This window comes from Cydia fagiglandana, chromosome 16, assembly GCF_963556715.1.
Source record: "Cydia fagiglandana chromosome 16, ilCydFagi1.1, whole genome shotgun sequence".
In the NCBI taxonomy this organism is placed as follows: Eukaryota; Metazoa; Arthropoda; class Insecta; order Lepidoptera; family Tortricidae; genus Cydia; species Cydia fagiglandana.
The window spans coordinates 13,158,369-13,182,808 of NC_085947.1; the positions used below are offsets into that span (position 1 = coordinate 13,158,369).

The following is a 24,440-nucleotide window of genomic DNA, read 5'->3' on the forward strand; positions in this document are numbered from 1 at the left end:
ATTAATTATTAATCGTCGTAATACTTTACGACCGTAAATAATGCCTGGGAACAGAGTAAATAACAAACCATACACTTCTCTTCTGGATGGTCAACAAGAAGCCATCATTGTCAGATGCTCGTGCAGAACATGATAAACATACATTTAATGTAAAGTTACTATTTTTTTTGGAAACATATTTCCCAAATTAATAAAAAAGTAGGTAAACAAAAACATGTTTTATTATTCACAACTCTTTATTAAGTCTTGTCCACCATGATATCAGCAGCTTGAACTGCAACATGTACCTGGAAATTAGAAATTATATCTTTTTAAAGCAGTTTCAGGCTGAATTTTGAGTATGGCTATGTATTCTTGTATATTCTTTCTTTCTAGTAGGCACCATCTCTGTTTAACGGTTTGCCTTTAGATACTCTGGCTACATTACCACAGAAAATAAATAGATACCACGACCCTACCAATAAAGTGAGCTTTTAAATACTTAATTGTAGTAAATTAATATTAATTTTATACTTACATCGACGTGATTCTCACAGCAATACTGTGTGTAACACGTGAAGTATTCCAAGTTTAATTCACGGCACCATCTTTCACGTCGTAGGTCTTCGTGGATTCGAACTATTATTTTTGTGAATCATTCCCACACATAGGAACAAGGTTTTTGATATATTATTAAGCAATGAAATCTACTGTTTAGGTATTAATTATAAATCAAATTGTAACAAACAAGCGCAGCGGTTTAACTGAAAAATGTTGTTATGACAATCGATGACAATGATAACTTTGACAATACGTGAGTGACGGATTTATTTACTATGGTTCGATAACTTTTATTATGCAATGACTTTACATTCAGCCCAGGAGAAGGTCAAACTAAGGTCATAAGGATATTTGTTGAAATATCTTCAATCCTCAATTATTATATCGCAGCAAATGTCGGAAACTGTTTAAAAACCTTACATCTCGAAATGGTTTTCGAAATAGAACATTTGAAAAAAAATGAACAATCCTAATTTAACGACTTTGTCATATCGACGACGTTACGAAATGTCCTTACCGTGAGGACAATTTCGAAGTTTAAAAATCTCATATTGATCTGTTATTGATAATTATGATATTAACTGAGGCCCGCACTTTACTTACTTACTGCTGTGGCGCAACGACCCGAAGTGGCTCTTGGCCTCCGACACCAAAGACCGCCATGCTACTCTGTCCAAAGCCGATTATGTCCAGTCGGCGACGACGCCGAGTTCGCTGAGGTATTTCTGCACTTCGTCTCCCGGGTGTCATTCTGAATCCCTAACAACGTTTGTCCTAAAGTCACTTGCCCTAACTGGTTTGTCCTAATGGGCACATGCCCTAACAATAAATTGTCATAACGATTATTTTCCATAATGTAAGGTTCTGAAAAATGGTTAGGTTTTAGAACTTGCTGCCACAAAAGTAGGTTAGGTTAGGGTTAGAACTGCGACCCTTGCAAAAAAGAAAATATGCTTAATAACATTAGGATAAATAATCAATAATTAGGGAAACCAAAATTAGGGTTTTTAGTGTTAGGACAACTGATCATTATGACATACAATATTATGGAATGCAAAGACAGGAAAAAAGACTTTAGGGATTCAGATGTATGTAGGGCGTCCAGACGGTCTTCACTTTGGCCAATTCTAATTTAACAATTTATTATAGTTGTGATACAATCATTACGACTTTGACACGACTCACAGATATCACAGTGCATCTGACGCGCATCAATAGAGTTAGACAAAGATAAGTATTCAGCGGTTTGATAGCCCAGACTGTGAAAGTGCAAGTGTTGTGTACATAGCTCGTGCACGGTCTGTGCTGTCAAAATCGTTTGAGGGCTATCTTGGTATAACTCTAAGGCCCACTTGCACCATTCTATTAACCCGGGGTTAACCGGTTAAACCTGGAGTTACCACGGTTACCACTACAATTTGACACTGGGTTGACGGTTTAACCGCTTAACCCCGGGTTAGTGGGATGGTGCAAGTGGGCCTAAGCGACTTTGTTACTATTTAGCACGCGCGCAGGGATCAATCAATGTGAGTTGTGACCGATTGTCAAGGTCGCATAAAACTAGATCAAAACCTTAAAAATATTATTACATCAGAATCAGTCTCCTTATACAGGGCGTCCCAAGACTATGGAACACCGGGGGAAAGTATCTTAAATATCGTAGATAGGATATTTTACTGAAAGAAGACATTCATTTAAATAAAAAAAAATTAACTGCATTCATAGATTTTTAAATAATTACATGATTGAACCGGGAATCGAACCCGCTACGCGAGAAAAAAATTAACCTGTAGCTTTATCATACGGATCGAAAGGCTTCATCATAAGGATTATTTTTTGCTAAACAAAAACAAACATAGTGTCAGAAATAAAAGGTAGACCATGACTTTTTACATTTGATGTGAAATTTTGCGAAATAATAAAAAGAATGTGACTTTGTTTTCAACAGAATGGGACTCATTTTGAGCATTAGATAAATTAAATAGATAAATTTTGAATTAAAAATGTTAAAATTCATGGTCTTCCTTTTATTTCTGACACTATGTTATTTAGAAAAAAAAAATCTTATGATGAAGCCTTTCGATCGGTATGATAAAGCTACAGGATCATTTTTTATTTCACGTGTAGCGGGTTCGATTCCCGGTTCAACAGTGTAATTATTTAAAAATCTATAAATGCAGTTAAAATTGTTTTTTTGTTTAAAATAATGTCTTCTTTCAGTAAAATATCCTATCTACGATATTTAAGGTACTTTCCCTTGATATCCCTTGGGATACCCTGCATGTTGATGCGAGCGGAACAGATTATCAACAACATATCAATGACAGATCGAGATTAAATTTTTAATGTTCGAATAAGCCTCCGTGAATGTTACTGAATATTCAGCGTGTATCTCAAGTTGAGTCATAAAATGCCCTTGTTGTGCATTATAGGCTTTTATAGCTTGTGGTATATTAAAACAGTCTTATGTGAAGGAAATAAAGTCGAAAATTCAACTACAACATTTATAACAGGACCATGAACCTTTGGCATTGATATTTATTTTCAGTGTCAGACAATGTTATATACTTATCATAGATAGATTCAATGGACGCTAGAGGTACTTACTTATAGGCTTTATTAGTTTGGTTCATTTACAATAATTTCTTTCACCGAAAAGCGATTAGTAAATATCAAATGATATTTTGTACATAAGTTCCAAGAAACTCATTGATACGGGTCGGGGTTTGAACCCGCGACCTTCGGTTTGAATATCGCACGCCTTGCCGCTAGGCCACCAACTTTTCTTCTTAAATAATATTTTGTGTTTTCATATCGACATAGTTATATTAATTAATATTTATTCTTAAGTATCTAGAATGTTTAGAAATATTATTAATTATAATTAATAATTAGCAACTATGTAATAAGAAGTTTTGATTAACTTTTCAAACTTATAATGTTTGAATAGCAGGCAATTAACTAAATTACAACTAAAGAAAAATTAGAAGTTTCACAAACATGGACTTTCAATATAATTAGTTGCATTGTTTTTAATATATGAAATATTGAAATGGACGTTAATTTTATAAGTTTCGCAATTCTTTTTAATTAAGTAATAACTAATAGTCGAAGTACGTATTCGTCATATTTAATCTTCAAAGAATTATTGGAAAGATAAAAACTTTATATGAAGTTATTTTATTGCTTTCTCTTACAAATCAATTACATGTAACAAAAGTTATTACATTAAAGAAAATGTAGAAATAATAAAATAGCCTATATACGTCCCACTGCTGGGCACAGGTCTCCTCTCAAGCATGAGAGGGTTTGGGCTATAGTCCCTACGCTGGCCCAATGCGGGTTGGAAACTTCACATATACCTTTGAAATTCTTCGCGGGTGTATGCAGGTTTCCTCACGATGTTTTCCTTCCCCGTAAAGCTAGCGGTAAATATAAAATGATATTCCGTAGGTACATAAGTTCCGAAAAAACTCATTGGTACGAGCCAGGATTTAAGGCTCCTCTTCACGTTGGGCCAATGCCAACGCCAACGAGGGACGCAGCCATGCGGTAGAATGAGATAGCAATATCACTTGCTCCCTCTAACGCATAAATGCGTCCCTCGTTGGCGTTGGCGTTGGCGTTGGCCCAACGTGAAGAGGAGCCTTTAAACGCGCGACCTCCGGATTGAGTGTCGGACGTCAGATCCACTCAGCCACCACCGCTTCAATGACACATACACATAATATTATTTTACATAGACATAATATTTTATTTATTTAGACCTGTCGGGAGTACGTGATATAACTCGTTCTGTACGAAAATAAATAAGTGATGTCATTATCCTAGCTTATATCCGATTAAATAATCTTTGAATGCAGCTCTTCTTATCTCTACAAAATGTGCCTCATCTGGTCATGGTTCCTACACACAATGCGACTGCGAGTAGTGAAGATTTTTTCTTCTCTTTATTTTAGCACAAACAGTCATTACAAAGATAACCGGGAATAGCAAAAAAGACTTGTAGCCGTATTCATGCAAAGTTACAGCCTTGATTAATGCTTGTTGTGGATCGGGTGCTAACAAACACGATTCGTAAACACCAATTTGCCGCTAATCAGTTGATCAAGGTTTCAGGAAAAGCTCGGAAAGTTAGAGAGCCTTCGGCCCGTCTTTATCTCGTTGCTAACTTACAAGATGACCGCCAAGATTATGAACAGCTGATTTTGCACTTTGTTGTCAACAACAAGTACAAAATCTGCAATCTTGTTGACAAGTGCAAAATCTGCTGACGTGAAGGTTTCTATTGAAAGCTTTAATTCATCGGCATAGTTAAAAAAAACTTAAATATTAATGAGAAAGTTGGTGCTTTGTGTGATTTGCAGTAAACTAACAATACATTTTTTTAGGCAGTCGTGTAAAAACAATACGATGCAAAATAAAGTCAATGTATTCTATTGCGGGGATGTTTGTTTTCATTTAGTACATTATTTATTATTTGCGACCTTATTTATTACGACTACTTACTATGCCTATAATACAACACAACAACAACACAACAACAACACAACACAAGCCTTCTTGAGCTTACTGTGGGACTTAGTCAATCTGTGTAAGAATGTCCTATAATATTTATTTATTTATTTATTTATTTATTTATTTATAATACGCAAGAGAATTGCCTCGTTGCTCTGATGCAGAGTGCGGGCCGATACGACTCACCTAAAGATAAAGATAAAGATAAAAAATAGTTTATTCAAGTAGGCATATTACAATGCGCTTATGAACGTCAAATAAATTTACCGGCTCCAACCGTACACCTCTGCCCCGAGAAGATTTAAATCCCCCCTCAGTTGGAGGAGGGTATCCCAACATGGGACCGGCAACAAACTCGGCGGGACACATCTTTTCAAAACATTATTACATCTTATAATTAACATGCATTACGAGTAATTAAGAAAAATACAATTTAAATTACTATAGAATTCATGCAATTATACTCAGTGAGTACATAACTTTATAGAATTTGATATAAAAAATAAACATATATGTACATGAAATCACAAATACGTAGCTCTTTCAGAAAACATATCAAATCTTACAAAAGGAAAAGAAATTAAAATCAATAAAAGAAATGAGAATACATATTATATGAATCTGACTGATTGTTATGAGATGCTTTCATACAATTTGATGTGCTTTCTTACCTGAGCTGAGTCACCTTTAACTCTACACATAAGGCCTGATTCGAATTCAATCTGCCAAATTGAAAACCCTATTAATGGTACTGAAGCTAGCTGAATCAAGATTTGTTTTTCCATAATTTATTGAAAATTTGTTTAAAAATTGTTATTTATAAGTAAATTCATCATTTTCCATTTCTTCCCGCTCCTGTCGTTAGTTTTGTTGTATGCCCTCCATCATACATCCGACAGTGTTTTTTGACAGTTTCTTAGTTTGAGTCCTATCAAGAACAATGTTTATTTTGAAATATTATATTGCATATAGTTTTTGTTGTTTTAACGAACTAATTCCTTGGACACTCCACTCCATACCGTTCAATAGGTCAATACTGTGGGACTTTGTTGAATCAAGTTTTTTGGTCCGATTTCGAGGGTACTGGCTTAAGCATGCTGATTGCCTCATAAACATCGTGGATCATCTCCAAATATTATCAAAGTAATATTGGAAATCCGCATTATATTAAACTAAAGCTGCGAACCGTTTCTTTTAGTGATGTTGGTGTCGATTTCTCTGTCGAAAAGTAACCAATGCCCGGTAACTGACACCACATCGACGAAATTCCTGATACGCCAGATATTTGAAGATATGTCTAGATCCTCATTGTTTCATGGATATTGCAATGAAATTACCTTTCAGTATTGGTATAATATTAGGTAACAGGTTATGTTGGAAATTAGTTATGTGCAAGTTTCTTCCATACTTATCAAGTTTTTGACAGCAATTTGGCGCCTAATTAAAAAGACGGCGGCGTTTATTTGATTTTTTTGATCATCTTAGAATTGATAAAAAAAAAATTTTTTGGTATAATAATTTTGTGATTCTGATAATTATAATGTCGTAGTGTATATATAAAGTAAGCTAGAAAATATCCAAGAAAAATCACTCTGAATTTGTCAAATTTGTTTCGAATCAGGCCTTAATACAATATTTTTAATTACTACTTGTCGTTATTACAGTTTCTGGTTTGGACCATGCATGTTTGTCTGTCAAGTAGTCCTCGACTCTGTAATAAGCCTTCAACATAATATTATAATATTGGCTTAACCACTACTAGGTGATTATTATTGTTATTGCTGTCTGTGTTTGTTTGGCGCTTTCTGATTTTGTTCCACTAACACTTAGTTTTTGATCTTAATTATTACTTAACCATTATATAAAAATATTGTTTTCAACAGAAAACGCCTCGCGGCATTGCGCGGAAGGCTTCTGGCACAACTACTCGGACTACTCAAACTGCACAGAGCGCATCTCCAACACCTCAGCGACAGACGTCACGAGCCTCATCTACCTCGCTGGCTACTCGCTCAGCCTCGCTGTGCTGTCGCTGGCTGTCTTCGTCTTCCTATACTTCAAGTGAGTTGACACTAGCTTTAAGGCTGATTTAGACGGCGCGCGAACTCGCATGCGAGTTATGCGGCACGCGAACTCACATGTTAGTTAAGGTGACAGTCCATTTCCAACGACAGCTGCATTACTGTTCATTTTACTATGGAAATTGACAATGACAGCGACGCGTTCAGTACTAGTAGTGCAGCTGCAGTCAGAAATGGAATTTTAGTAATTTTACCATTATGCGGCGCGCGAACTCGCATGTTAGATTGCGGACTGTTGGTTACGTCCGATTCAACTGACCGATTGAAACCCCCCATGGCTCGAAACTCGCATGCGGGTTCTCGCATCGTCTAAATCAGCCCTTAGTCTATGGTTTCAGCCGGCCTAGCCAAGATGATTGTCGCTAACGCTACGACAACAAACGCTTTGTGTCTCTCTATCAATCTTCATATTAGTGCGACACTCTGCCCGATTCGAACTTTAAGCTACGTCAATTAATAGATCTGGATATAAAATTTTGAAAGGCTTTCTCGGAAAATATTAGATGTACAGAGACAATTCTAGTGTCTTATTGTAGCAAATTTAATCTACTTTAAAAGCGCCCTGGGAAGTTACTATCAAAAACTAGTACTTTAGGGTTATAATCGCCCAAATCTAAAAAAAATTGCGGTTTATTCTATTTTTGACAAAGTTGCGTTCGGCGCTCGAGGTCACAAACTTGGATTAACTATTCATTGGGCCAACATCATAAACAAGTCTGCAGAAAATCAGAACTACCGGATTTGACGCAAAAGAGCCAGGTTACAAAATTCGACAAATTTACTGGATTACTCAGTTTGCACAAAGTAACTGTACTGTACCAACATCACATCAACTCGATAATTGATCGTAATCAATTCTTTCTTTGAAAATCTTTCGCATTGAACATCTAAAGCATCCGCTATCGGAAGATAATAAATCTAATACAAAGAGCGGAACATTGGAGTACCCCTCGATTTCGATACGAATTCAAGATAGGAGTACTTAATATATATTATCCTTAAACTAGCGACCCGCTCCGCACGGGTTAATAAATTATACACCTAAACGTTCCTCAAGAATCACTCCATTGATAGGTGAAAACCACATGAAAGCGGCGGCGGGCTACTTTGTTATTGCTTAAACTTAGATAAAAATAACATCCATTTAATATTTTTAAAAAATTCTCTACCATAACTGCAACATATAAGAGCCACAATAATGTAACAGGACCGTTGTCACTGTCCTATTACATTCACCAAAAAAAATTTTTTTTTGTACAACCGTACGTATGCATCGCATAGCATCGAATCATATCAGGAATCCGATAGATAACACATTCAATATGACTTTTCTAACAATTTTGTCAAGTGCTCTTCAAATATTTCATTATCATTCTGAAGAGCTCAGTAATGATTCATTGATCCCAAACTAAAGATTTATAATATAATACATAAATAAGTACCTACTTAATAAAATTAACTAATAAGTAATAACCTACGTAGGTTAACCATTGGTCTTGTACATGAATACTGTGACATTAATTTGTTGCGATATACCTTATATTCAAGTGAATAAAAGGTATATCGCAATTTAAGTTGGTAACCAACTCACTTTAAAAAAAACATACTTAAGGTGTCGCCACAGATACAGATTCTTAATTGGCTTGAGCCCGAGCAGGTGACGTTACTGTACTATATTAAGTTACCAGTCAATTTCGTGTCACGTTAATCATGCCGAATAAAAAAACCGGGCAAGTGCGAGTCGGACTCGCGCACGAAGGGTTCCGTACCATAATGCAAAAAAAAAACAAAAACAAAAAAAAAGCAAAAAAAACGGTCACCCATCCAAGCACTGACCACTCCCGACGTTGCTTAACTTTGGTCAAAAATCACGTTTGTTGTATGGGAGCCCCATTTAAATCTTTATTTTATTCTGTTTTTACTATTTGTTGTTATAGCGGCAACAGAAATACATCATCTGTGAAAATTTCAACTGTCTAGCTATCACGGTTCGTGAGATACAGCCTGGTGACAGACAGACGGACGGACGGACGGACGGACGGACGGACGGACGGACAGCGAAGTCTTAGTAATAGGGTCCCGTTTTACCCTTTGGGTACGGAACCCTAAAAACGATCAAGCTTACCGGCTTAACCCGCAGACATCCTAGAGTATAATAAAAACCCTTTTTTGAATATACTTAACTGTCCTAAAAATGGTGTTACACAATTGATTTGGTTATTTACATGATTACTATATATTTTCTTAGCAAAAAAGCTTTAAACGTACTCAATTTTCACACATTCGGCGCGATTCGGGAAATGAATTAGAGATTCACTAGATATGAAATAGTAAAGATATGTGACGTTCCACGGAAAAAGGTGGCATTGCCCCGGCTGAATATTGGAGCGGCGTTAATAATAGCGTAAGCGCCAGCCGCCATAAGGTACCTTTTGCCGTGGAACGTCACATATCTTTACTATTTCATATCTAGTGAATCTCTAAATCATTTCCCGAATCGCGCCGATTATTATTTAATTGAATGGGACTTAATCGCGTATGTTCTCCGAGCCCACGGGAACGATGCCTCAAAACGTCGTAGGTAATTTAACCTCGTGCCGCCCACCATACAAAATTATAGCCAAGAAAATTAGAATCTTGTTGTATTTTCAATTGGGTTCATTTTCATTTGTTCGAAAATTTTACGAGACAAATGAAATGCTACCTACTTTCTTTTTAATTAAGGTTGACATTCCATCGAAACTGAGTGTACATCCTAATGTACATTGGGCGGCACGAGGATAAAAGCTTAAGTATATACGCGTTTCAAATTTCAATCCCGTTAAAATAACAATAAAGCGACAAAGTGCTGTGTCTGCTTGTTGCGAATTATTATTATTATTCGTATATTCATTCAGCTTTTCCATTTCAGAGATCTAAGATGTCTACGAAATACAATACACACAAATCTCATGTCGACGTACATTCTATCAGCATGCAGTTGGATACTGAATTTATCTCTACAGGTAAGTTATGATTATGATTACCTATTTGGGTCATTTGCAATTGTTTTGTACCTTTGTCAAAATTTTTCTTAACATTCTCAGTTACGTAACCAATTTTAACCATATATAAATGCATTTTTATAGCTAACATTCGTAATGAAACTGAGAAAATTAAGAAAACATTAATCTCATCTTTTCTTAATTTTCTCAGTTTCGTTACAAATGTTAGTTATACAAATTTGCATTTTTGTGTGGTTAATTTTCGTTACGAAACTGAGAATGTTAAGAAAAAAATAGACAAAGGTACAATAAAGCAAATGACCCATTTACCAGTTTATTTATGTAATTCAGGTGAGGTTTACTCGGGTAATTCCGAATGTCGAAAACTGTCGGATAATTCCGAAAAGAGACTTTTATTCTGATGGAATTAAGGGTGATTTTCATCTGAATTTCGGAATTATCCGACATTCGGTATTACCCGAATACACCTTGCTTAATTGTTAATGTAAACTATAAATCAAGTGAAATATCACCTAATAGTAATTAGCAGGTGCTTTGTACACTATTTACTGAAGTCGAGCAATTATCCAGCTTTAATGCTCAAACTTGGCTGCGAAACTGTCTTACTTACTTTAAAGGTCTTCTATTAATAGCAAAGTTACTAAATCTCAATCTTAGAACTTAAATTTTAAATCAGTTTCGATCCGAATATTTTTGGACTAAAAAGTGTCCCTCCGCAATCTTAGTATCGTAATAAAGAGTTATATAAGTATGACCATCCGTTAAAAAGTGATTATCGGGGTTTTTTAGTGACAATTTATTTTGTAGAATTGAATAAAATTGGAACTAAGGAAAGTTCGAGACAACTGGCCCATAATGTTTTGTCCTTTTTGGTTCATTGGCAAATAGTTAATATGAACGTCTTTTGCCCTATAGAACAATCGTTCCACTATGGCAATAATAAATAACATAGTTATTACATAGTTATATAAATGTATACAGGTGTATACATACTTGGTCACCTTAATTAGAACGAACAATCCCTCTGGAACACCTTTTCTTTGGGACACACGAAAAAGCACTTTCCTGTTCACTAAATAATTCCATGATGGAAAGAAAAGAGCACGTTCCTCTAAAAATAAATAAAACTAGTTCTAAACTAAAGTAAAATTTTCCCCAAGGAGACTAACTGGAAGTCAGTATGGGCCCGATTCGGATTTTGAAATAGACATCTATTAGATATCTTTTAGACATCACCAAGATACGATAACGATATGTTTAAGCATCTAACCTGTCAAATTTGACATTTGCGCGATTCTGGAGACACTCTTGAACGATTTCCACAGGATATCACTTAGAGATCCAATTCACATCAAATAGATATCTTACTCTATCTAACGTAAACATTGGTTGCCCGAATTGCGCTGCAAAAGAGAACTACTTGATATCTAAACTATAACGTATCTAGAATGGATCTAGTACGTGTCGTCTCTTGTGAATATCTTGAAGTTCGAATACGGCAGCATTACTTTGAACTAAAACTTTGACCTAAATAGGCACTTTCCTGGTCACTTAATAATTCCATGACAGAAAGAAAAGGGCACGTTTCTCTAAAAATAAATAAAACTAGTTCAAAACTAAAGTAAAACTGGAAGACAGTAATTCTTTGAACTAAAACATTGACCTATATGTCAATATTGCGTTTGTGGGACGAATAAACGAGCGAGAGCGGACACGGCTGTTTTTCACGAAACATATAAAAGTCTTCGCTAAGTGTAGACCAGTATAAATGTTTTCACGGTGTGTGTATAGTTGTTAGGGATGCAGGTCTAGTTACATTGGAAATGGCAAGCAGCCGAGGAGAAATGTTTTGTGAATTAGGGAGCAAGACACAGCCCTTAGCGTAATGGACAAGGGAAGATTTACGACCGTCTGTCTGTCCTGTCCAGTTACAAATGAATGTGTATAGGTTTTTAAACAACTTTGAATTTCGTATAAAGTTAGGAAAGAACAATGAAAATGAGAAAGAACAATAGTACATTGTGCAACATGGGGCGTAAGTTGAATATTGCAAACGAGAGTAAGTTAAAGCCCATTCATAATAAAAAAAAAATCGCGACGACTTGCCGGAGCGATTTATAGACTCGAGTTTGCAATATTATTACGCCCCGAGTTACACACAATGTTTTTCATCACACTTGCGATTCAAAAATTAAGTATAAAGACAAAAAACTGTTAATTATAGCACTAGAAACTTCATAACTCCCTAGGGAGAACGCTTTTTCTATAACTCCCGCTAAACCTGCGTGCAATTCCACATTTACTGAGCGAGTGTGATGAAAAATTACTTCCCAAGTAGGTAATAACTATACTAAAATCTAAATGATAACAAAGATATTGCGTAAGAAGCGACAAATTCGTGCTTCGAATTTGACAGTTGATGTAAATGGCGTTGTATGGTCATCCGCATACCCAGTAGCAAAAGTGCATACCCACTTTATTATTAAATTCCACTCGTGAAGTTGGTATACTGGGCATCCAGGCGGCGTAGCACGGTCGCGTTTTTATCGCTTGTCACCATGCCTGTCACGTTCTAACAAGTATGTTAGTGCGAAAGGAACGCGCATAGTGATAGTCGATAAAAATGGAACCGTGCTGCGCCCACAGCTCGCTGTACATATTATAGTAAGTTCTCTGGTATAGACTAGACATAAAAATTCAAAATCGCTCTCCTTCCTGATTCGACTGGCAAATCATATTACTTTTTGGCAACCGGGTTTTTTAACCTAATTAGACCCCGCTGAATCCGAATTTGCCGGTTGCTTGATCGAAATGTTGACCGGAAGTGAGATATTTGACATTAAAGGTCCCTTTTTTTAGTTTTTCGTAAATAACTCTTAAACGGTGGCGCATAGCAAAAAATGTTCTATAACATAAGTAATCTGCATAAAATTCCCTACAAGTAAGATTCAGTACAATTTTTCGCTAGGATCAATATTCAAAGAGATATTAACGCGGGAAATTTAATTATAATCACTTCGAAGGTCCCTTTTTTTAGTTTTTCGTAAATAACTCATAAACGGTGGCCAATATCAAAAAATGTTGTTAAACGATAACAATCTACACAAAATTTTGAACAAAACAGATTCAGTACACTTTTCGCAGGGATCAATATTTAAAAAGATAATAAAGAGGGAAAGTTTTAGTATAAGGAATTCTAAGTTTCCTTGTTTTTATTTATTCGTTAATAATTTGAAAAGTATGACGCATAGCATTGAAAATCTTATACATAAATAATAAACATAAAATTTCCTACAAGAAATATGTAGAACACTTTTCGCTAAGATCAATATTTAAAAAGACAAAGCAGCGGGTAAGTTAAATAATCAATTTTAAAGTCCCTGTTTAGTTTTTTGTAAGTAACTCGTAAACGGTGTCCCATAGCAAAATAGGTTTTCAAGAATAAATTATCTACATAAAATTTCCTCCAAAAAATATCTGGTACACTTTTCTCTAGGATCAATATTTAAAGCGATATTAAAGGAAGAAAGTTAATTACAATCAGTTCACAGGTCACTTTTTTTTAGTTTTTCGTAAATAACTCGCAAACGGTGGCCCGTTGCAAAACAATATTGTACATAAACATTAAACATTAAATTGTCCACAAAAAAGGTTCTGTACACTTTTTCGCTACGATCAATATTTAAAGAGGTATTAAAGGGGGTAAGTTAATTGTAATCAATTTCCAGGTCCCTATTTTTAGGTTTTCCTAAACGACTCGTAAAATAAGGCTCATAGCAAAATAAGTTCTTAATGTTCTTGTAAATAAATAATCGGCATAAAATTTTCTACGAAAAACATATTGAACACTTTTCTCTGGGATCAATATTTGACACGATATTAAAGAAAGAAAGTTCATTACAATCAATTCACATGTCACTTCTTTTTAGTTTTTAGGGTTCCGTACCTCAAAAGGAAAAAACCGGCCATGCGCGAGTCGGACTCGCGTTGCAAGGGTTCCGTACATTACCCAAATTTCAACAATGTATTTTTTAAATGTGAAACGCGAGTGAGTTGCCTTTAAAAAACCCGTAGGGGTCGGATCATAAACTAAAGTAATTGGTCCGACTCACGCTTGACTACATATGTCTAACAAAAGTTACAAAATAGTTTTTTTCTTATTTAAAAAAAACTATGTTGTAAGTTTTCGGAGTTTCGGAGATAAAGGGGTGGAGGGGCTCTCCGAAACTACTGGGTCTAAAATTAAAAAAAAAAACATACAAAATAATTCTTTACCTATAGGTAACAGGAAAACCTATTAGAAATATGCATTCAAGCGCGAGTCGGACATTACTTAGTTTTTGAACCGACCCCAACAGGATTTTAGAATAGGGACCTGGAAATTGATTACAATTAACATACCCCGCTTTAATACCTCTTTAAATATTGATCGTAGCGAAAAAATGTACAGAACCTTTTTTGTGGACAATTTAATGTTTAATGTTTATGTATAATATTCTTTTGCAACGGGCCACCGTTTACGAGTTATTTACGAAAAACTAAAAAAAAGTGACCTGTGAACTGATTGTAATTAACTTTCTTCCTTTAATATCGCTTTAAATATTGATCCTAGAGAAAAGTGTTCCAAATAGTTTTTGGAGGAAATTTTATGGAGATAATTTATTCTTAAAAACCTATTTTGCTACGGGACACCGTTTAGGAGTTACTTACAAAAAACTAAACAGGGACTTTAAAATTGATTATTTATAACTTACCCGCTGCTTTGTCTGTTTAAATATTGATCCTAGCGAAAAGTGTTCTACATGTTTCTTGTAGGAAATTTTATGTTTATTATTTATATATAAATTTTTTAATGCTATGAGTCATACTTTTCAAATTATTACCGAATAAATTAAACAAGGAAACTTAGAATTCCTTAGACTAGAACTTTCCCTCTTTATTATCTTTTTAAATATTGATCCCTGCGAAAAGTGTACTGAATCTGTTTTGTTCAAAATTTTGTGTAGATTATTATCGTTTAACAACATTTTTTGATATTGGCCACCGTTTATGAGTTATTTATGAAAAACTAAAAAAAGGGACCTTAGAAGTGATTATAATTAAATTTCCCGCGTTAATATCTCTTTTAATATTGATCCTAGCGAAAAATTGTACTGAATCTTTCTTGTAGGCAATTTTATGCAGATTACTTATGTTATACAACATTTTTTGCTATGCGCCACCGTTTAAGAGTTATTTACGAAAAACTAAAAAAAGGGACCTTTAATGTCAAATATCTCACTTCCGGTTAAGATTTCGATCGAGCAACCGGCAAATTCGGATTCAGCGGGGTCTAATTAGGTTAAAAAACCCGGTTGCCAAAAAGTAATATGATTTGCCAGTCGAAATCGATTTTATGAAAAATAAAACCAGACTAGTAGTAAAAAGTTGATATTTGACAATCGAGTTACCACAAAGCATGGTGGAGTACAGCGCCAACTATTTCAGCTATTAAGGTGGGGGACACATTTTTTTTCTTAAAGTCTACATCACTTTTACATTCAACTCGAAATAACTGTCAGTCTCAATTTTATTACTTTAGTTATACCTGTAACTTTTACTCTAAAATATTTTCACAGCCGAATTTGCAATAAAACAACCACATCTCATAAAAATAATGGCAATATACAGGGTGATTCATGAGACGTGAGCAGGACTAATCCTGCACACTCAGTAACTGATAATTGATCGATCACCGTCGTGTTTAGGTGAAACAAGCACACTTTTTCCTATTTTTTAACTTTTTGGCGAGGGCAAATTTAATTCTCTACAATCATGGTCACCCTACAAGACCTAATTAATAAACATAGAACCTCTTTAACCGTAATAACAGCATTATGATTACGAAGAAAATAAACTGTCAAACTTGAGTGAGATACGTGTTTTCAAAAGTAACCAGACCGTGATGACATTCAATTTGACACAGAATATCGGTAGTTTAGTATTCTAACTGTAGGGTGACCATGCATGTCGTAAATAAATTAATAACTTTTTTTTCAACACGATTAGAAAATTAACGTTAACCTCACTAATACTGATAGGAAACAGTTGCTTATAATTTACAAAATGCGCAGTGTTAGTCCTGCTCACGTCTCCTGAATCACCCTGTATAACTTAGAATAGGTATCTAGGTAATGGCCTGACTCGGACGTTAAAGCTGGATAAGTACCGAACTTGGCACCGAACGAAAGTTTGCGCAATGCGCATGCCTTAATATATACATATTACATACAAAACTAGCATACATATATTATAAAAATATATTTTAAAACTAAACACTAGAAAATCACATTATGGTATAAATGGCTACTTTCCTACTAGTCAAATCAGCTGCTTTTTTAGAACTGTCAAAACGATTTGCTAATATGGAATTTATATGAAAACGTGTGTAGTGACGTAACGGTCAACTCACCTACTTTTTATGTTTCAATCCGATTTAATAAATAGAATTTGTGGTTAAAAATAACTGTTCTCTATGTATTTATAATAATTATCTGATGTTTTATTTCGTGCACAGTGTGAAATAATTAATTTTAAGTAGAGGAAAGTACCCAATTACACAAATATGGTATGGTACAAATGACATGTGCTTACAACATGATGATTGAAACAAAATTAGTCGTAATTGTGCAAAGTTTGAGCATAAAACTTTTTGCGGCGCAATACTAAAAGGTACCTACATCGACCTATCTAGTTTCAAAAGTCATTAAAAGCTGACATCCCACATCAAAGATCCCCACATTCGTGTAAACCTCGCGTCTTCGTAATGGATTTTTACCGTCTGTCTTTTGTTTAGAATTGGTCGGACGAGGCGTCGCAAGATCAAACGTCGTGTATGATCCTAGTGATTTGTATGCACTACTTTTATCTGACCAACTTCTTTTGGATGCTCGTCGAGGGTAAGAATTTTGTTTATTAAAGGCCGAGCCACACCGGCTTGCGTGTGCGTGACGTGCGCGTGTGCGTGCGCTAAAATGTTGGAGCCGCACACGCACCCGTCACGCAAGCGGTCTGCCGTCTTTCATAAGGATCTGTATACTACAACGCTGCACGCACACGTGCACGACACGCACACGCAGCCGGTGTGCACTCCATTAACGTCTAGTTTCTTAAGATACCCCCTTATTTATCAAATATTACTAGCCTATATTAGTTAATTTATGTTTTATCTCTTTTTTACAAATACATAATCAGCAGTCAGAATGACAGATTAAGACAAACAATAAATAGATAATTGAGGCTTGTAGCGCGTATATCGTCGGGTGACAAGCAAAAGTCTCTAACTAACACCATTGAAATTATTGGACAATAAACCGTGTTACAAGTGTAATAAAGTGCATTGTTACTTTAATTTTTTGATAGTACTTAGTGACTTTTGCTTGTCATCCGACGATATGTATAACGCCATTATTGTGTATAGTAAAGGCACCAATCATAACACATTTAAGAGACAATTTAGAACATTTTTGATGCTTCACTGGGAAATTTCTACCGCTATATGCGTAAAGTTTTTTATTATGTTTTGTTTTCGACGTGTATAATAAAAGATGCAGTGCAATCGTTTTAACAAATTAGGCCTTTGTTTTTTTTTCTCTCCAGTCATGGATTTGGTATTCTAGGGTGGCCAGATTCCAGTTTAAAACTCTCATAATAAAACAAGGCTAGACTAGAAACCGAAGCTGAAAAACATTTGAAGAACGTAGACATAGTCTGTTCAACTTTATCGTAAACCATAAAATTTTATTATTTCGAGATTATTTCTGTGTGAATTTAATGGTTGGCAACTGCAGTTGCGCATAAATAACGCATATTTTTATTGGAAACAATATTCACGGATAATCATAAATCGAATATATAAATAGAGAATCTATGATGTTCTTTTACTTTACAAGAGCAATAAGAAACACTATTCACGGAGAATCATAAATCGAATATATAAATGGAGAATCTATGATGTTCTTTTGTTTTACAAGAGCAATAAGAAACACTTAAAAAATTCCAACGTAGGCGGGTCCGTGTACCGGGCTATAAGTAAATAAGAATTAATGTAATCAAATTCTTCAGAATTGACAGATGGCATGCGATGGACGTAACGGTAAATTTTTATTACTCGCTGAATTCTTTTAATAGAATATTTTGAAAAGAAACCTCGGAGGCTTTCCACGTGTAGTAGATATGAAATATGATATTAACCATAAATGGCATAAATTTTAGCAGTTCAAATTCACAAAGAACATTTTTCTATTGCCACTAGCCGCGGCAGTAAAAATTAAATTGAAATATTTTTGCGTGATCTCTAATACGCAATTGGTTTGTATTTATTTTCTTCTAATAAACATCGAACACAAAATATCAAAACAAATTACTCTAGGGTGTAGCTAAAAAAATGATTGACAGACTGAAATATAATGCTTTGACAATAATTGGAGTAAAAAATAAACACATTAGCTTCGACCTTCGGTATTATGTTTCAGAAGTCGTTTCTTTGTAGGTAACTTTTCTTACAAGTTGTTAATTATATGATTTGTCGAGGGACTGCCGAATGTATTAATATATTAATAAAAACACTGGCTCGGTGTTTGATATTTATAATCTTGTTAGATACATTGTTTAACAAACACGATTTAGAAATATATTTTATTTATATTTCTTCTCTTTTTACTCTTTATTCTTAAATCCACAAAGTCATAACCGTTGTGAGAAGTTTTAAGATGATCGGTAACTCTACACCATAATATAATAATTATGACATTTATGAGAGAAGGGCAATATTCTTTGGAAGCATATTTATTTAATGTTTAATGATATATTATATTATCAATAATATTGTCTTTTTGTTTTTAGGTCTATATCTGTATATGCTAGTCGTGGAAACGTTTACTGCGGAAAATATAAAGTTAAAAGTCTACACCACTATTGGATGGGGTAAGTTTAAAAGTTAATGTGAAATAACCCCATACTCAGCCAGCGTTGGGTAGACCCATGGTAGACCTAAGCATTGGGTACGGGTAAACGCCGACCACATATTATTTTTTATTTCATATTCGAACTTTACCCAACAAGCTTAGGTAAACCTAACAAACAAACACGACAACAACAAACAACAACACAACAACAACACAACACAACAACAATAATAACAACAACAACAACAACTACAACAACAACAACAACAACAACAACAACAACAACAACAACAACAACAACAACAACAACAACAACAACAACAACAACAACACACAACAACAGCAACAAGTGAGTGGGTAACAAGTTTGGGTAAGCTTGGGTATACTAAGTAATCCCGGGTAAACCTAAGTTTACTCAATATTCTAGCATTACCCGTAATATAGGTATACTTAATTTAAGTAAACTTAAGTTTACCTGAGTAGGTATTATTTATTACCCAAGCCGGGTAAAGCCCGAAAATTAAATGAACTTTTACACTATTACCTAGCCAGTGTTGGGTAGACCTAGGTGTGTACGGGTAAACCCCGAATACAGATTAATATTGTTTAAATTTTCGGACTTTACCCTCAAGGCTTGGGTAATACTAGTTTTAAATACCCGGGTAAACTTAAATTTTATCTACCTTCTAACATTACCCGTAACATATACGTAAGTATACGTAGTATTGCGTAGCTATCACGTGGAACTTCTTTGTACTTACTAATAATCTGTCAACCTTTTAATGGAGATTTTGCGTCAGCTTTTATTTATAAATCTGTAGGTACACGTGAATTGTCATTTCAGTAATACAGTCGACTCTCGTTAATTCGAAACTCAAGGGACTTTTAAAATATTACGAATTATCGAGAGTTTGAAATATCAAATGGTTCGAAATTTTTGAGCGGAAAATTATGAAAGTTCGAATTAGGTACTGAGTAATAATCAATTATGATTTATAAATTGCTAATTTTTTAACTATGTATATCAAAAGGTTAGAGATTTACCTACATATTTACATGCACATACATAATGTGAATTAATTATTAGTCTTTCAGAAGAAGTCTCTAATAAGAAGTGTCTGCAAGTGTGTGTTTTATTTGAAAGCACATTGTTGAGACTGATCAATAACTTTTTTTAAATCAGAAATACCTAGTGCCTGAAATGCTTTTACAATAACAAAAGCTCGTGCAAAGATCAAGGACAATCCTATAAGATGAACTTGAACTTGTCTCAGAATGTAGGGTACATACCTCTGCAATCTGATAACTTCGAATTGTCGAGTGTTTGATGCCTATGGGTTCGAATTAACGCGTCGTTTTGTTACTTGGCGAAGATTTTTTTGTTCGAATTTACAAGTGCTCAAAAATGTATGGATTTTTTTCGAAATATAAAGAGATTTTCTAGGGAACTCGTGATAACTTCGAATTATAGAGAGGTTCGAATTATCGCGGGTTTGAATTAACGAGAGCCGACTGTACCTACATAAAGCCGCCCATGTATTTGGAAACGTCGATAAAATGATTTAAACATTCATATACCGAGACAAACCTTTTGATATACATTTAACGCGTTTCCCTTCACGATCACTTTCAATTTCAATTTGTAATGCAATATAAACACGTGTCATTTCATTTCGAACTTTATGTTTCGTATTTAAGGTTCTAAATTGTGTGTCTGTAATAAAAACTTGGAAGTAGATTCTGCTTTAACAATTTGATATGGTTTTCTTCTCATTTTGATACGACCTTCACCTTCAGGTATCTCACGCTCAACCATAAGCGCGAGCGAAATGGCATCACAATTATGTTAAGAACGGGTCACTCACGTATTTTATGTCGAAAACTCTAGACATGTTTCACTCTGTACCGAGGATGTCATGAGCGTTTTTCGACTTAAAATCTGTGAGTGACCCGTTCTTAATATGTATGTTTAATATGCAAGCGAAATGGCTTATGAGACGACTCCTGATTATGATTACATTACGTTAGCATCTAACTAACCGCTAACCCTGATTGGTGCTGACTGTCAAAGTCGTGTCAAAACAAAAAGAAAACCATCAATTTTTTTTTTTATTATTATGAATGGGCTTACTCATGGCCACAGACTAGCCGAGGCGTAGACGTGGCCTACGATGGAGCGAGCTCGCCCAGAAGGTGCCTGTTCACTCTTGATTTGAAGGTTGCCGGGTTATAAGAACACGGAAATATAGACGCCGGCAAGGAATTCCATTCCATTCATAAAGCATATAGGCTTAGCACAGGAATAGCGTGAAAGTGTCTCGCCCGCAAGATAGACTTTACTACCCTTTTTAAGTATAGAGGGATTCTATCTCGCAGGCTCCTGTATTAAGCTTGCAGAATCGGCCTCAAAGGCTTGATTTAAAATGAATTTGTCTGTTATGTTCGCAGGCGCGCCGGCGGTGTTCCTAACGATATGGGTGATATCGCGGTGCCTCGTCACCGTGGTGCCTTCCACCGGCTCCGACGGGGTAATTGATCAATTTACCGCTTATTTCACTATAACGAGCCGCCATCTTGCCGGTAGTTAAGATGTCGAGTTGACATTTTGGAGGGCGATTTTCTCATGACAGCATTAAAGCACTAAATTTAGACGGCGCGCGAACTCACATGCGATTTTAGTTACATTAAATTGCGGACTGTTGGTTACGTCCAATTCAACCGACCGATCAAAACCCGCAATGTAATGAACCTCGCATGCGAGTTCTCGCATTGTCTAAATGAGCCCTTCAGCTTCACTCTAGTTAACCCAGACTAGTTAAACCAGAGTGAAGCTTAGTGCGATGCCGAGATAAGATATAATTTACTCATCGGCCGGCGTTGATCTAGATTCAAACTATCCCCATTAGTATATTCGCTTATGCGACTTGTTAGGTAATAAAATAATTCCCAACAAAAGAGGTCAAAAAAATTTAAATTCAAATTCAAATAAGTGTTTTTGTTTCGATTTCGAATTTCTAATAAAAGCTAACAAGGATGAATTGTTACTTTGTACTAACACGCGTTAGTTTTGTATTCTAAAGTATTGATAATCGAGAAAAATCATGTAGGTTTATTTGCATTTTTCGGAGCTTCGTTTGAAAAATATAGTTTTATAAAAATTTAAAGAGATCAATAGATATTAAAAAGCTAAATATATAGCTAATATAGTCATAAATAAACATTTAATGTTCGAAAACATCCTATCAGTAGTAAAAGTAAGCGAAGTGAATTATAAATGTCACTTTCGAACCACAACGATCTGAGTGTGACACAAAAAGCCTCCGCAAAGCTGAAATAAAGTAAATATTGAACAACACGTAGTATTTTCTTAGCAAAAAATAACCCAAGAAACGTCAAAAGAAAATGTTATTGATATATATCACGTTAACACATCGACGCGTTTCTTGTACGAGTATTTCTCGAGCGCTCGATGTCATGTTATAGACATTTTTTATTACAAAAAAGAAAGGCAATAAAATATATGGCCCAGAACAATGAAAACACACGAACGTAACTATACTTTATGTGAACTTATACAAATAGCTAACTATGTGTATAAGTTCACATAAAGTATACGTTTGTGTGTTTTCGTGTGTACCTAAGTACATATACGTACCTATAATTGCCAACAATGAATACTAGTGACAAGCAAGTACTAGCGACATTATAGCATGTGCCATTACTCTCGCTAATTTGGTACTTAATTACAAGGAACGACTTTCTTTTTGCCGTGATTTGACTCGCACACCTGTGATCACCAGGTGTATGGTGGAATTGTTGGATGACGTTCACGTAATAAAAATAACGATCAATTTTTAGTGTTCCGTACAAAACTTTGTTTACGGAACACTTATGGGATCACTTCGGTCTTGTTTAACATTGTGCAAGAAAGTAGGTACACACCAGAGCTCGGAACCCAGTACCTTTTAATATATTAACAAAACCATTGTTTTATTTCGTTTCCATGCTTCGTTCTTTAAATACTTTTCGTTCCCAGGTGACTGAACGAAAACGGTTTAAAAAATAAAACGGTTTCCGAGCCCTGGTACACATAACATACATAAGGATGGGGCAGATATAGGGTTTGCAATCCGGATCCGAAATGTATGCAATTATCCGGATCCGCGAATCTTCCTATATATTTCAGATCCGCCGTGTAAACCTTAGGCAGATACCATCTGTTGCCCCCACCGGACCACAATGGTAGCAGTCGAGTATGTACGAAATTCAATATTTGAAATGTGTTTCAGCTGGCAATGCCAGGCGAGGCGAAGGTCTGCCTCTGGATGCACGAGCACCAGGTAGACTGGATACACAAGGCGCCCTCGCTCATAGGGCTCGCGCTCAACCTCTTCTTTCTAGTCAGGATCATGTGGGTACGTATTAAAAGTATGAAACTTAAGTTAATCCGTCGAACTACCATCATACAACAAACGTCTGATACTGAGTCGCTACGACCCAAATTGAGTTAGTATCACACGTGTCTAAGGCGCTCCACAGGTTAAGCTATACAATGCGCTAATGGCCAAACTAAAGTTTGACTTTACTTGTAGGTACAACGTAGTATAAGTATTCAAATGATGAATAGTAGCGTTGCAAAATCGCACACAAACACATACAGTTGAGTATACAAAGTCAAACTTGAATAAAAATGTGTGCATTTTCAAGTATAATACTATAAAAGCCAATTTAGCGGACCGGATATACATTTTAAAATGTTTTTTTATTAAATATTAAACACAACGTTATGGATTCCATTGATGCTGCCAAATACATAGGTGCAAAGGTCTGTACATGATCGCGAAAACCACACTTTACATAGATCAGAAAATATTTAAGATCTATCTACTTAACTGACATTTCATTTAGGTACGGTCAGCCAAGAAAGTGGTCTCTTCAGATGATAGAGTCGAAAAGTGGTAGAGCACTTTCTTGGCTGACTGTACCTACCTACCCGTCCTACCTTTAAACGTGATTCGAAAATCATGGAATATCTGATATAACCGTAATGGAACCTTTCCGGGTTTCAACCTTGCAACGAAAACTTAACTAGAAACGGTATAGTTTATTTATTATTTACAAATCCACCGCAGCCAGATACTATCTAGTTTTTAAGTAAAATTGAATAGGACAGGGATCCGTAGATCTCTATAAATAATTTGTAAGGTAATAAGGAGATCCCAAATTCACTTTTAGAGTTTAAAGCTTACGCTCGGAAAAGTGGCAGGTGCTATCAGTTGGGGTTTGTTGTGATAGTTGAGAGTACAGGTGGAAAAGAAAGGGTCCATTCGTAGTTTTAAAGGCGGCCTTCT

At 35.3% G+C, this 24,440-nt stretch overlaps 1 protein-coding gene across 2 annotated transcripts in view; it reads left to right on the forward strand.

Moving 5' to 3' along the window:
• Positions 1–6,983: 6,983 nt before the first annotated feature.
• The window catches only part of LOC134672089 (diuretic hormone receptor), a 31,878-nt gene continuing 14,421 nt past the window's right edge, over positions 6,984–24,440 (forward strand). For both annotated transcript variants that reach the window (XM_063529997.1, XM_063529998.1), the window contains exons 1-6: positions 6,984–7,119; positions 10,051–10,144; positions 16,980–17,082; positions 19,028–19,108; positions 21,538–21,617; positions 23,379–23,504. In XM_063529997.1, the coding sequence (XP_063386067.1) occupies positions 10,091–10,144; positions 16,980–17,082; positions 19,028–19,108; positions 21,538–21,617; positions 23,379–23,504 (444 nt within the window). In that variant the 5' untranslated portion in view covers positions 6,984–7,119; positions 10,051–10,090. The remainder of the gene's footprint in view (positions 7,120–10,050; positions 10,145–16,979; positions 17,083–19,027; positions 19,109–21,537; positions 21,618–23,378; positions 23,505–24,440) is intronic.